Here is a 13,719-nt window from a genome sequence, read left to right as displayed (position 1 = left end):
CTTTACTTTATCTTTGGTTTGCATAAGCTCCTGCATTTTTTCCCTTAAATTACCTGCCTTATTTAGCTTAGCTTTTCTTATATTTTGTAGCCTTTCCACCTTTTCGACAAGAGCTTTGTGTGTTAATTTAATAGACCGTTTACCTTTTACAGATTGTGTCTCATTAACATTTCCCTCTTCAACAGATGCAGCAGCAGCAGTCGCTTTTGTGGCAGACAAGTCTGATTTACCATCCATAATGTCCACAATGCAACGAACATCCAATGTGAAAACGTCGAGAAAAGTTCAGCTTTTTTCCACGATAATCAATGTTACTTAGCGACCAATGCATTAGGATTACGCTTGCAAAGTTGTGTATATACGTTATTTAATATGGCCATAAAGTTGGTAGCGCTACTCATACCTTGCGAAAGCGATGGGCGCCGTACTGTCGTCACAACATCCTGATGAATGAATCAGCTGTTGACCGGTGCTGGCTGCATGGCAACAGTTGTAAGCGTCCTCCTTGGCGTCCTCCAGGCAGTAAAACAAAGGGCAGGAAATCCAGCGTTGAATCTTCCTCCGCGGAACGATCGCCTCCTTTCCAGAACTAAAACTACTGAAGCGGAGTTTTTTGACTAATTGTAATGACTTGATTTCTACAAAACAAAAAACCTAAGCCACTGAGGGGCTGCTACCAGGACTTGTAGCCTAATTGACGCGTCGTCTGTGCCGGCTCCATTGAATGAATCAGCGTCCATGCAGTTGCTCCAACTTAGATCGTTTATTGTGTATTTATTTTATCGGTCCATTTAACAATATAGACTTTGTCGATCTGCACACACTTACAACGTTATAACTTGTATGTAAAACAAACAAAAGGCTCAAAGTTAGGCCACTAAACGGCGGTCAAAAAACTGTGTGCTTCTCCCGGTAAGCAGCACACCTGTAGAGTAATTAACTCTTCCTCTACTTGTACCTTCACAGACACCATTGTTTACACGCCACCTACTGTGGAAACCAGTGACCCACACATCATTGGACACAGATACAAAAAATGGCTCTAACACAGCCTTTTGAGGATGCCTCTTTCATACACAATCATGACCCTTTATTCTGTTACCAGTTAACCTGTTTACCTGTGACATGTTTAAAATTTAAGATTTTTTGAGCATTCCACAAATTTCCCAGTCTCTTGTTGCTCCTGTCCCAACTTTTTTGGAATGTGTTGTCCTTGAGGATTTAAACTGAGAGATCACTGAAAAGGTTAGAAATTACAAAGACAGTTGTCTTGTTAACTTCACTGTGACCAGACACCACACACAGCCAGTTACTCTGCTCACTAACAGCTTGTTACACCTCTGTTCAGTCTCCTCCTGCTCTGTAATGTGACATACACGAGAGCAGAAGGTTATATGCTAACCTGCTGCAGCATAGCACTGATAAAATCATTATTTTGTGATGGCTGCATCGTATGATAAAAAATAACACAAGTCTTGGTTACAGAAAATAGCTTTGATGTGTATTCGACTGTACTGACATTAAAATTAATGATCCGATAATGTTAGAGGTGAGTGAAGGTGGCCTATCACACAGCCCCTCAGTGGGTAGCTTCTGTCATGATTTTGCAAAAGCTCTGTTTTACCAAACATACTGTAACACCGAGCCAGCATTTACAGATTTGTGCTGCCTCTCAGGCCCTGTTTACACCTGGTATTACAATGCATATTGGTTGATTAGTTTACAAGTGGCCAGCTCTAAGTACAGGTGTAAATGCACCCAGTGCATCCTCAAAGTGTCTTGAGATCTGATCACTTAGACTTCATTTGGAGGCAGTCTGGACCGTATCATGGCCACATTCTTTCAGCAGTGTGTACGCTAATTTTCCTTGGCCCTATTGACAGACCACCTACCCAACTGACATCCTCTGCATAGACGGAACTGCAAGCTCAATAGCTGGTCAATGGTGTTGTTTTAAAGTTTTAATTACGAGTGCGTCAAACAGCTTGTGTAATTTATTTTGCCTTAAACTTGTCAAGGAATAGCCCCTTTCTGTATTCTTTCGATGTTGCCCACATTCCAAGGTCTTTGCAAACTTCTTCTTCTTCTTGTTTCTAGCAGAGTAGGCGCAGGAAGTGCATTGCTGCCTCCCGCTGGTGAAAAAACCATACTTTTTTTTAATATACTTTATTAATCCCCTGAGGGGAAATTAAATTTTTTTCACTCCATTGTCAATTACACACAGGTCCGAAATACACACATGCACAAACAGGACCTATACAAGCACTAAGTGGAGAGATGTCAGAGTGACGGGGCTGCCCATGGACAGGTGCCCCGAGCTGTTGGGGGGGTTCGGTGCCTTGCTCAAGGGCACCTCGGCAGTGCCCAGGAGGTGAACTAGCACCTCTCCAGCTACCAGTCCACACTCCATATTTGGTCCGGACAGGGACTTGAACAGGCGACCGTCCGGTTCCCAACCCAAGTCCCTATGGACTGAGTTACTGCTGCCCAGAGCGACAAAGCATTGGGCCTTCACAAACAGAGATGATCTAGCCTTCATGTCTGTTTGCATGAAGAGCAGGGAAGTGAGATCTCATCACAAGTTGTCACTCGAGATGCATGTGGAGACCTCTTCTAATGCCAGGTGTGAACACACAGACTTTGAGCTGTCCCACGCCAAACTATCCTCTGGTTGGAGATTTAAGGGCCCTGACACACCAAGTAGACAGTTGGCAGCTGGTCAAAGTTGACATACTCGTTGGTGTGGAGTGTCCGGAACCATTGGCCCTCATTGGCCTTTTGTTCCGCCGATTCAGCATGTTGAATCGGCATTGGCACAGTGGAGCCCTTTGATGAATGAAATCACTCTGATTGGCAGTTCAGCTCAGCTCAAAAAAAGAGAAATGGAGGTGAGAAATATAAATCAAGAGCTAAAATCAACAGGGAGTGATGTTGAAACAAACTGGTTATGAGGTCAGATTGTTTTTCTTTAGCAATTGAGCTCTGTAGCAGAAACATTTCCTGATGGTTTGTGTTATTGCTCACTGGCACATGGCAAATATGCTCTGTTCTTTCAACACTGGATTGTGTTTTTAATGTGCTAACAGTGCTAATGTCAAAACAATCTTCCGGTTACCCTATTTGATTAACGATTACAGACGACTGCCGTCTGCTGGTATGGAGGGGTATGTCCTCTCACACAGGCACAGAAGACACATGCGCTTGTTGGTTGTCGGTTTGTTGTCATTAGGGCTGTCAAAATTGCTCAAAAATGACGTTCGAATATTCCTTCTAAAAATAACTCATAGGTTCGAACCATTCGAATATTTTTTTTTCCGCATTATGTCCACAAGAGGGCAAACTAATACAAGGAAACATACCTGTATATGTATTAATACAAGGAAACATACTTGTAGGCTATATGAAACATAACTAGGTATTTTTATTTCAACATAAACGTCTTTGAAAACATTTACATACCTACACATTAAAACATGTAAAACAATTATCTATAACATTACGTTATAAACGACCGCGGACCTCTCGCTCACCCCCCCTCTCTGACCTGTGACCACACCGTCCGCGGAAGCGCTGCGAATAGCCTCGAAGCACCGGACCGTGACCGGCTCACACCCTGCAGCAATCGTTTCGGCGTCTGGTCTATTTTCTGCGCGAGCCGCGAGCGAATGTGTCAAGCCTGGTGACGGAGACAACAGCTGGGAGCAGAACCGCTTCTCGACCAGCGTGGAGAAATGCGCATCTGATGCCAACGCCCACTTGCAAAGAGGACAGCTGTGGTGGTGTTTTTTTTCTCTCTCCACAATCGAATATCAATTTTCACATTCGAAGGTCCATTTTTTTTTTCAAATTCGAATTTAAATTTGAATTTAGAATATTCGTTGACAGCCCTAGCTGTCATGCGCAACTTTCTGACTGAGACATCGCAACAAGAGGCGAGGCAGCAGGGGGCTGTCGTCGCTGCTAGTTCTCCGATGTCAGTTTGGTGTGTTCAGGCCTTAATGGTCAGAGCGCACAGAGGCAGAGACATTCGGCAGGCCCAGTTTGTCAAGACATAAATACAGCCCTCTATGCTTAACTGGGAATGGAACAGAATTGATTGCTCATTTTTAAGTCATGTTCTTCTTCAGTCCTTGAGGTGGATTTCCACTGTAACACAGATTGTGTGATATAAATAAATAGTCATTAGCTGCTCTGTCTCCAGGGGAAACCAGAGCTAATTGCAGGATAATGAGAATGTTTGTCTGGCAGAGCATGAAGGAACACACTCCCACACTAAAGTACAAGTGCTTCTGTATGAACAGTGACAAAAACACCATAATTACAGTTCATACTGTACAAACCACATAGGAACGATGGATCAGTTATCTCAAACAACAGGACCTGACCTCTGGAAACAGAACCAGAGGCACAAAGACTGCAGCTCAGAAAATACAAAGAGCATTCTGTTCTGTGTTGTATTGTACTGAATGTGTTGTATTAGCAGTTTCACGTTACAAATCAGTGTTTCTTTGTTGCTGTTTGGCATGTCAGCGATGGGTGGCTTGCTCACCATCTGCTAATGTGTGCTCACCGTTTTTTCTCTGACAACTTAAGATCCAGATGTTCAGGAGGTTTTTACCAGGAGCCGAATTATCCACAGAGGTCTCCTCTCCAAAACAAATGGACCAGGAGTCTAATTTTTCATTCTCAGGGTCTCATTGAGGAGGCAGTAGCTCAGTCCACAGGAACTTGGGTTGGAACTGGAGGTTCACTGGTTCAAGTCCCCATCCAGACCAAATATGGAGTATGGACTGGTAGCTGGGCACTGCTGAAGTGCCTTTGAGCAAGGCACCGAACCCCTAACTGCTTGGGGCGCCTGTCCATAGGCAGCCCTCTCACTCTGACATCTCTCCATTAAATGCATGTATAGTCCTATTTGTGCACATGTGTGTATTTCGGGCCTGTGTGAATGTGACAACAGATGAAAAAAAAACTGAATTTCCCCTCAGCGATTAATAATAAAGTCTTCTTCTTCATTTATAGAACACTGCATAGGAGCCACACTAAAAGTGTACATGTAGACAAAAGCAGAAAATGTGTGTGCCAAAAAATAATGTGATTTATAAAACATTGCATACACCAGACAGTTCGCAATTTCCTTCCCAAATCAACTTGGAATTGTCCGCATGTGGATCGGCCTTATATCCTGCCCTCTACACGCCCACATTCAACCATTAAAGGTCAGGGCAAAAAGCACCTCATGAACGCTGATACACAGAAATGAGCCTGCTGATCAATGGGACTTCACAGGTGAATCATTGCAACAGCCAAGTATCACTGCAGTGTTTAAAGTTTACAGCATTTACACTGATTGCTTCACACCTCGTCAAAATTATCATGACAATTAGTATATCTCCGACTAGGGCTGGGCGATTAATCAAATTTTAATCTCAATTACGATTTTGGCTTCCCACAATTATGAAAACAGGATAATCAAAATGAAATGATTATTGTGCTGCATGCCGTGGTGGCGTGTTGCGCTTTGTCTTGTGCTGTAAAAGCAGCGTATCCTTCCTTCCCCGGCAGCTGTGTGTCTAAACAGTTTCTGTTTCAGCTCGTGTTGAGAGGGAATAGGGAGTCACGCGGCACATTTCTCCAGTGTTTTGAATTTGAAACTACTTGAAGAAGATGACAGAGAAGTAAGGTAAAACTAAGGCGACATGCTGTTAAGTAACATGTTCCACAAATCTGTCAGCGGTTTTGAGCTGGGAGAGCTTTTTACAGCGGTGATGCAGAGCTGCATGCACAAAGCAGACACGCACACACACAGGCAGGAGGAGTAAAATCATCCCACAGATCATCGCACGAGTCGATCTTTTTAATTTATGTGAAGCAGAAGAAGCAACGGCCCATTTAACCAGGAACACATGAAAAGCTTTGTGCTATAAATCCATGAGGTTATCGGCTCTGTGTGTGATTATAAACAAGCAGAATCACCTGGTGACAGGTGTGCTGTTGTGTTGTGTTGTGTCACGCCATTTTTAATTCTACAATGCCAGCACGCAGTGTATAAGGACAAACTGGGGCGGCTTTGATCAGTGAATAATCGTGTTTAATAATCGTGATTTCAATGCCAGTCAAAATAATCATGATTATTATTTTTGCCATAATCGCCCAGCCCTATCTCCGACGCTAGGATATCATTTGAAGATGAAAGTTTGATGGGTGAGCACTATTTATTTATTTATGTAAGTTTCTTATGGCAATCTTTCTGGGAATCTGGGACTCAAAATGAGGATATGGAGTTTAATAATTGTGCGAGAGCTGGCGATGGCTTTATTTCCAGACTTTACTGATTTACACAATCCATATATGCAGGCGGTGAAAATGTAGGTAGATGACTGGAGAAGGAAAAGTGTGTGGCAGCGACTGCAATGTCTCCAATGCGCTCTGTGTGCACATACAGTACAGGCCAAAAGTTTGGACACACCTTCTCATTCAATGCGTTTTCTTTATTTTCATGACTATTTACATTGTAGATTCTCACTGAAGGCATCAAAACTATGAATGAACACATGTGGAGTTATGTACTTAACAAAAAAAGGTGAAATAACTGAAAACATGTTTTATATTCTAGTTTCTTCAAAATAGCCACCCTTTGCTCTGATTACTGCTTTGCACACTCTTGGCATTCTCTCCATGAGCTTCAAGAGGTAGTCACCTGAAATGGTTTTCCAACAGTCTTGAAGGAGTTCCCAGAGGTGTTTAGCACTTGTTGGCCCCTTTGCCTTCACTCTGCGGTCCAGCTCACCCCAAACCATCTCGACTGGGTTCAGGTCCGGTGACTGTGGAGGCCAGGTCATCTGCCGCAGCACTCCATCACTCTCCTTCTTGGTCAAATAGCCCTTACACAGCCTGGAGGTGTGTTTGGGGTCATTGTCCTGTTGAAAAATAAATGATGGTCCAACTAAACGCAAACCGGATGGGATGGCATGTCGCTGCAGGATGCTGTGGTAGCCATGCTGGTTCAGTGTGCCTTCAATTTTGAATAAATCCCCAACAGTGTCACCAGCAAAACACCCCCACACCATCACACCTCCTCCTCCATGCTTCACAGTGGGAACCAAGCATGTGGAATCCATCCGTTCACCTTTTCTGCGTCTCACAAAGACACGGCGGTTGGAACCAAAGATCTCAAATTTGGACTCATCAGACCAAAGCACAGATTTCCACTGGTCTAATGTCCATTCCTTGTGTTTCTTGGCCCAAACAAATCTCTTCTGCTTGTTGCCTCTCCTTAGCAGTGGTTTCCTAGCAGCTATTTGACCATGAAGGCCTGATTGGCGCAGTCTCCTCTTAACAGTTGTTCTAGAGATGGGTCTGCTGCTAGAACTCTGTGTGGCATTCATCTGGTCTCTGATCTGAGCTGCTGTTAACTTGCCATTTCTGAGGCTGGTGACTCGGATGAACTTATCCTCAGAAGCAGAGGTGACTCTTGGTCTTCCTTTCCTGGGTCGGTTCTCATGTGTGCCAGTTTCGTTGTAGCGCTTGATGGTTTTTGCGACTCCACTTGGGGACACATTTAAAGTTTTTGCAATTTTCCGGACTGACTGACCTTCATTTCTTAAAGTAATGATGGCCACTCGTTTTTCTTTAGTTAGCTGATTGGTTCTTGCCATAATATGAATTTTAACAGTTGTCCAATAGGGCTGTCGGCTGTGTATTAACCTGACTTCTGCACAACACAACTGATGGTCCCAACCCCATTGATAAAGCAAGAAATTCCACTAATTAACCCTGATAAGGCACACCTGTGAAGTGGAAACCATTTCAGGTGACTACCTCTTGAAGCTCATGGAGAGAATGCCAAGAGTGTGCAAAGCAGTAATCAGAGCAAAGGGTGGCTATTTTGAAGAAACTAGAATATAAAACATGTTTTCAGTTATTTGACCTTTTTTTGTTAAGTACATAACTCCACATGTGTTCATTCATAGTTTTGATGCCTTCAGTGAGAATCTACAATGTAAATAGTCATGAAAATAAAGAAAACGCATTGAATGAGAAGGTGTGTCCAAACTTTTGGCCTGTACTGTACTCATGTTCAATGTAGTGATTTTATACACAAAAACTGAAAACTCAGATTGTACTTGCTGATATATATTTACAGTACTAGAGGATATTATTGTAAAATGTTGCTCTATTTTGCAATTATCTAATGCTATTTGATGTGCACTCCACTGTTGACCACGAATGAATGGAATGGAATGTGATGGTGAGACAACGATGATGAAATAATGAGCAAAATTCAATGTGAGATTTGAGTAAGCTAATCATTTTTACAACTGACAGGTGTTTATGGAAAAGTTATGGCTCACTAGCGTATGCATTAATAACACAGCAGGATTGAATGTTTATGATGAAGTCGCTCTATAAGAAACAAGTGATATGAGTGAAAATTAAATGTGCGAAACATATACATATAATGATATCTCGCACAATTTCTACAATGTGGCTTCAATTCACCACCTCACCATTGCCAGTATCCCCTGCCTTCAAAATGTTCGTATGAAGGTCAGAGTTTCCCAACAGGTGTTCACAATTTCCCGTCAAGTATGTTTTTATACATCAAAACATTTGCGTGGGAAGTGGTGAACGCCTTTTTCAGGCCTTGTTTTGTGCATAAGCAATGTTTATATTTGAGACTCCAAGTGATATAAACTGGTAAATACACTGAATAAAGCAGTTTCACGTTAAAAATCAGTGTTTTTCCTGTTTGTCTCAGATGGGCTTTTTTATAGGACAGGATAGGACAGTGGTAGTGTGAAAGGAGGAGAGAGGGAGGATGACATGCAGCAAAGGGCCACAGGTCGGAATCAAAACTGTGGCCACTGTGGCAAAGACATAGTCCTACATGGGGCGCTTGCCTAACCAAGTGAGCTACTCAGCATCCTGATAACACCACGATTCTTATTTTTAGGTGGTTTTATACTTAAGAAAACATTATTATTATATTAAATTTCATATCTGCCAATATATCCCCCTAAATCCTCAACACTGGACCTTTAAGTTCACATGTAAATGCTCATACTTTCACATACTTCATTTAAATGTATCACTTTGTCTTTGCTGTGTTCATTCTGTTGTGAGACAACATGTGAATCTTTACCTGTAGGAATTGCTGTGTCATCCACAGGCAGGTAGGACTGTGCACTGATGGACACTTGATGGTCATAGATGTCTACTGCACCCTTCACACACACACACACACACACACACACACACAACCACAGAAGAGTGACAAGTGTAGGGATCAGATACCTTTCAGTTCATCCAATATCCATCCATCCATCTATACATCCAGTATTCTAATTATGTTTTAAACAAGCACAGCGCGCTTTTCAGCTAATAGAAAATTGTTACTAACAAGCTGAAACATCAACTGTTCCCGTCCATAAATGGTTTAGCTTAGTTTGCAACGTATGCCAAGACTTACCAACAGTAATGTGACCTGCAGGCAGTGACTTTCCTCAGCACCAGAGGGAGGAGCAGAGAGGACAGGAGGACTGATACTGACAGATGTGTTTTTTATTCTTTCTAAACTTCAATCAGTATTCTGATGTCAGAAATATAATTTATTTTATTGACATTTTGGATTCCATTGGTTTCCATTGAGAAATTGAGTTTATATAGTGACTCTATAAATAACATTTAGTTATAAAATATTTAGTTTTAAAGGTAAATTTTGGTTTATTTCAACCTGTCTCCTATCGTCCTAAATTTGTTTCAAGTGACTAGTGACATAGAAATAATAGTTAGCATGTTAGCCGTTAGCCTAGATACAGCCGTAGCGTCAGACCTGTTGAAATGTAATTGAACGGGCATCCTTTCAAGTGCAAAGTTAGTCCACTAAACAAACTTTTCTCTACAAAGACCGCCTCATATCGTTAGGATAAATGTCAGAGAACATATAGAAAACGACGTGTAAACGTGTTGTCTTACCTTACCGGTGTGATGCCATGTTTGTTGTTTACCATTTAGCTAAGGCTGCAACCGGTCCCATTCCTTGCAACAGAGGTATTCCTCTTCTGTGGGCATTGGGGTACAGCATTCACAGGTAACGTTAACGTTACACCACCAATCTCCAGAGCTAAAGCCTTCCAGCAGCCATTCCTCCCCTCTTGTCCTCTACCTGTTGTGCCTCTCTCTCTCTCCTCATCCGTTCTTCAATTTCACGAAGCTCTTCGTCAGTATATTCTGGCTCAAATAAATAAGGGCGGCCATCGCCTCTCGATGTGGAAAGCCTATATACTAACATTCCACATTTAGGTGGTTTTCAGAGTTGTTGTCTTACCTTACGTGTGTTTACCATTTACCTCTCCTTCCCAAAGTGTGGCCGAAATATCGCGAGAACAAGCAGCGATCTCATACCGTGCCTGAAATCTCCCGAGAACAAGCCGCAGCAGCTGCAAGGCAGAACCGGACAATAGCCTGAAAGGTTCATTCATTTATTTTATGAAAGATTTATAGAATAATGGCTGACTTTTTGCCAGACTTTGTGGAGGAGGAATTTGATTTTGCAGAGTTTTATGGCCACCCTTATTTATTTGAGCCAGAATACACTGATGAAGAGCTTCGTAAAATTGAAGAACAGAGGAGGAGAGAGAGAGAGGCACAACAGGTAGAGGACGACAGAGGAGGAATGGCTGCTGGAAGGCTTTAGCTCTGGAGATTGGTGATGTAACGTTACCTGTGAATGCTGTTCCCCAATGCCCACAGAAGAGGAATACCTCTGTTGCAAGGAATGGGACCGGTTGCAGCCTTAGCTAAATGGTAAACAACAAACATGGGACCACACCGGTAAGGTAAGACAACACGTTTACATGTCGTTTTCTATATGTTCTCTGACATTTATCCTAACGATATGAGGCGGTCTTTGTAGAGAAAAAGCTTGTTTAGTGGACTAACTTTGCACTTGAAAGGATGCCTGTTCAATTACATTTTAAGAGGTCTGACGCTACGGCTGTATCTAGGCTAACGGCTAACATGCTAACTATTATTTCTATGTCACTAGTCACTTGAAACAAATTTAGGACGATAGGAGATGGGTTGAAATAAACAGAAATTTCCCTTTAATCCTGTTCTGAGTTTCTTCTTTTTTTAAAAAAAAATAATCCCATGTAAAGTTTACAGTATTTGTGCTCTGAGAATCTCTTTAACACTATAGCAAACATTGGTATTGTAATTGAAATATCCCCAATTGAATGGATATCGAATCAAATCGGAAATTTGATTGGGACCTTGTGAATCGAAATCGAATCAATTCAGGAAATCAGTGGCAATACCTAGCCCTACTAAAGACAAAGCTATTGAGCAAGCAGGTGAAGTTATTCCCTGCCTTCCAAACCATTTGCAAATCTTAAGTTTTGGCAGAGTCTTTGCATAAGGGTTCCAAGGATACTGTTTTATGATGTACCAATTGACAATATTCTTTACATTGTTTTATATCTTTAAATATGACCACAAAAGTAGTAATTTAAATCCCTGACAACCCAGAGTTGAGACCAGGACTCAGAGTCGCAGTCCTATACGCCTCTCTGAGCTTCCAGTTCAGTTACCCAGCCATAGTTTTCATAGTTTTATACAAAGGGTGTCTGTCCCCCGACCACCTAAATTATTTAAATCTAAAATTAAACAAAGAGGAGTTGTGCATAACAACCTCATAAAAATTAAAACCTCTTCTGTGACAGAAAGACAAAACAGGAGAATTAAATGCGGACTGTTAAATATCAGGTCTCTATCGTCTAAAGCAGAGTTAGTAAACGAATTAATATCAGATAATCATATTGATTTACTCAGTCTCACTGAAACCTGGCTGTGTCAAGATGAATATCCTCGCAGCCACTTTTATTTGTTATAGTGTACCATGCTCCTGGCCCATATTCTGAATTTGTATCTGAATTCTCAGAGTTTTTATCCAGTCTAGTTCTTAAATCAGATAAAGTTATTATTGTAGGCGATTTTAACATTCATGTCGACGTTGATAATGACTCCCTGGCTACCGTGTTTATCTCATTATTAGACTCCATTGGCTTCAGTCAGGGTGTACATGAACCCACTCACTGTTTTAACCATACCCTCGATCTAGTTCTGACAAATGGAATTGAAATTGATAACCTAACAGTCTTTCCACAGAATCCCTCGCTATCGGATCATTATTTGATTACTTCTGATTTCTTTTTACTCGATTACACGCCACTCAGCAACAGTTACTATACTAGATGTTTATCGGATAGTGCTGTCACAAAATTTAAGGAAATGATTACTCCATCGTTAAATTCAATACCAAGTCCTTCAGTAACAGAGGTTTCCCGTACCGACTTTAACCTCTCCCGAATTGATCATTTTGTTGATAGCGCCGTAGGCTCGCTGCGAACAACACTCGACTCTGTAGCTCCTCTTAAAAAGAAGTTAACAAAGCAAAGAAAGTTCGCTCCTTGGTATAACTCTCAAACCCATAAGTTAAAACAAATATCGCAAAAGTTTGAAAGGAATTGGCGATTAACCAAACTGGAAGAATCTCGTTTAATCTTAGAGGGGCCTCCGCAATGCCAGAGCAAACTATTACTCAGCTTTAATACAAGAAAACAAGAATAACCCCAGGTTTCTTTTCAGCACTGTAGCCAGGCTGACTGAGAGTCAAAGCTCTATTGAGCCTTGTATTCCTTTAGCCCTTAGCAGTAATGATTTTATGAGCTTTTTTAATAACAAAATTCTAACTATTAGAGGCAAAATTCATGACCTCCTGTCCTCAGATAGTAGGCCTACCTATCTAACCTCAAACACAGCTGTAAGACCTAATATATATTTAGATTGCTTCTCCCCAATTTCTCTTCAAGAATTGACCGCAGTGATTTCTTTATCTAAATCATCAACGTGTCTCTTAGACCCCATCCCAACTAGGCTACTTAAGGAGGTCTTACCTTTAGTTGACACTCATATATTAGATATGATCAATATATCCTTATTAACAGGCTATGTACCACAGTCTTTTAAGGTAGCTGTAATTAAACCTCTACTAAAAAAGCCCACCCTGGATCCAGAGGTGTTAGCCAACTATAGACCAATATCTAATCTTCCCTTTATGTCAAAGATCCTTGTAAGTAGTCGCAGACCAGCTGTGTGATTTTCTCCATGATAATCATTTATTTGAGGAATTTCAGTCAGGATTTAGAGTGCATCATAGCACTGAGACAGCACTAGTTAAAATTACAAATGACCTTCTGATTGCTTCAGACAAAGGACTCGTCTCTGTACTTGTTTTATTAGATCTTAGTGTGGCGTTTGACACTATTGACCATCAAATTCTGCTACAGAGACTGGAACACTTAATTGGCCTAAAAGGTTCTGCACTGAGCTGGTTTAAATCTAATTTATCTGATCATTTTCAGTTTGTTGACGTTCATAATGAATCATCCTTACGTAGTTTGTTTTGGAGTTCCGCAAGGTTCTGTGCTCGGACCAATCCTATTTATTCTATATATGCTTCCTTTAGGTAACATCATTAGAAATCACTCTATAAATTTCCATTGTTGTGCGGATGATACACAGTTGTATTTATCGATGAAGCCAGAAGAAAGTAATCAATTAACTAAAGTCCATAACTGCCTTAAAGACATAAAAACCTGGATGAGCACCAATTTCCTGATGTTAAATTCAGACAAAACTGAAGTTATTGTTCTT

General features: G+C 41.4%; 1 protein-coding gene across 4 annotated transcripts in view; it reads right to left on the bottom strand.

Annotated features, from left to right (window-relative positions):
- galm (galactose mutarotase) overlaps positions 1 to 13,719 on the bottom strand; it is a 55,471-nt gene that overhangs the window by 24,764 nt on the left and 16,988 nt on the right. For all 4 annotated transcript variants that reach the window (XM_078160655.1, XM_078160654.1, XM_033613557.2 and 1 more), the window contains one exon: positions 9,146 to 9,227. In XM_078160655.1, the coding sequence (XP_078016781.1) occupies positions 9,146 to 9,227 (82 nt within the window). The remainder of the gene's footprint in view (positions 1 to 9,145; positions 9,228 to 13,719) is intronic.

This window comes from Epinephelus lanceolatus, chromosome 17 (assembly GCF_041903045.1).
Source record: "Epinephelus lanceolatus isolate andai-2023 chromosome 17, ASM4190304v1, whole genome shotgun sequence".
Classification (NCBI taxonomy): domain Eukaryota; kingdom Metazoa; phylum Chordata; class Actinopteri; order Perciformes; family Serranidae; genus Epinephelus; species Epinephelus lanceolatus.
This window is presented reverse-complemented; position numbering and strand designations above follow the sequence as displayed.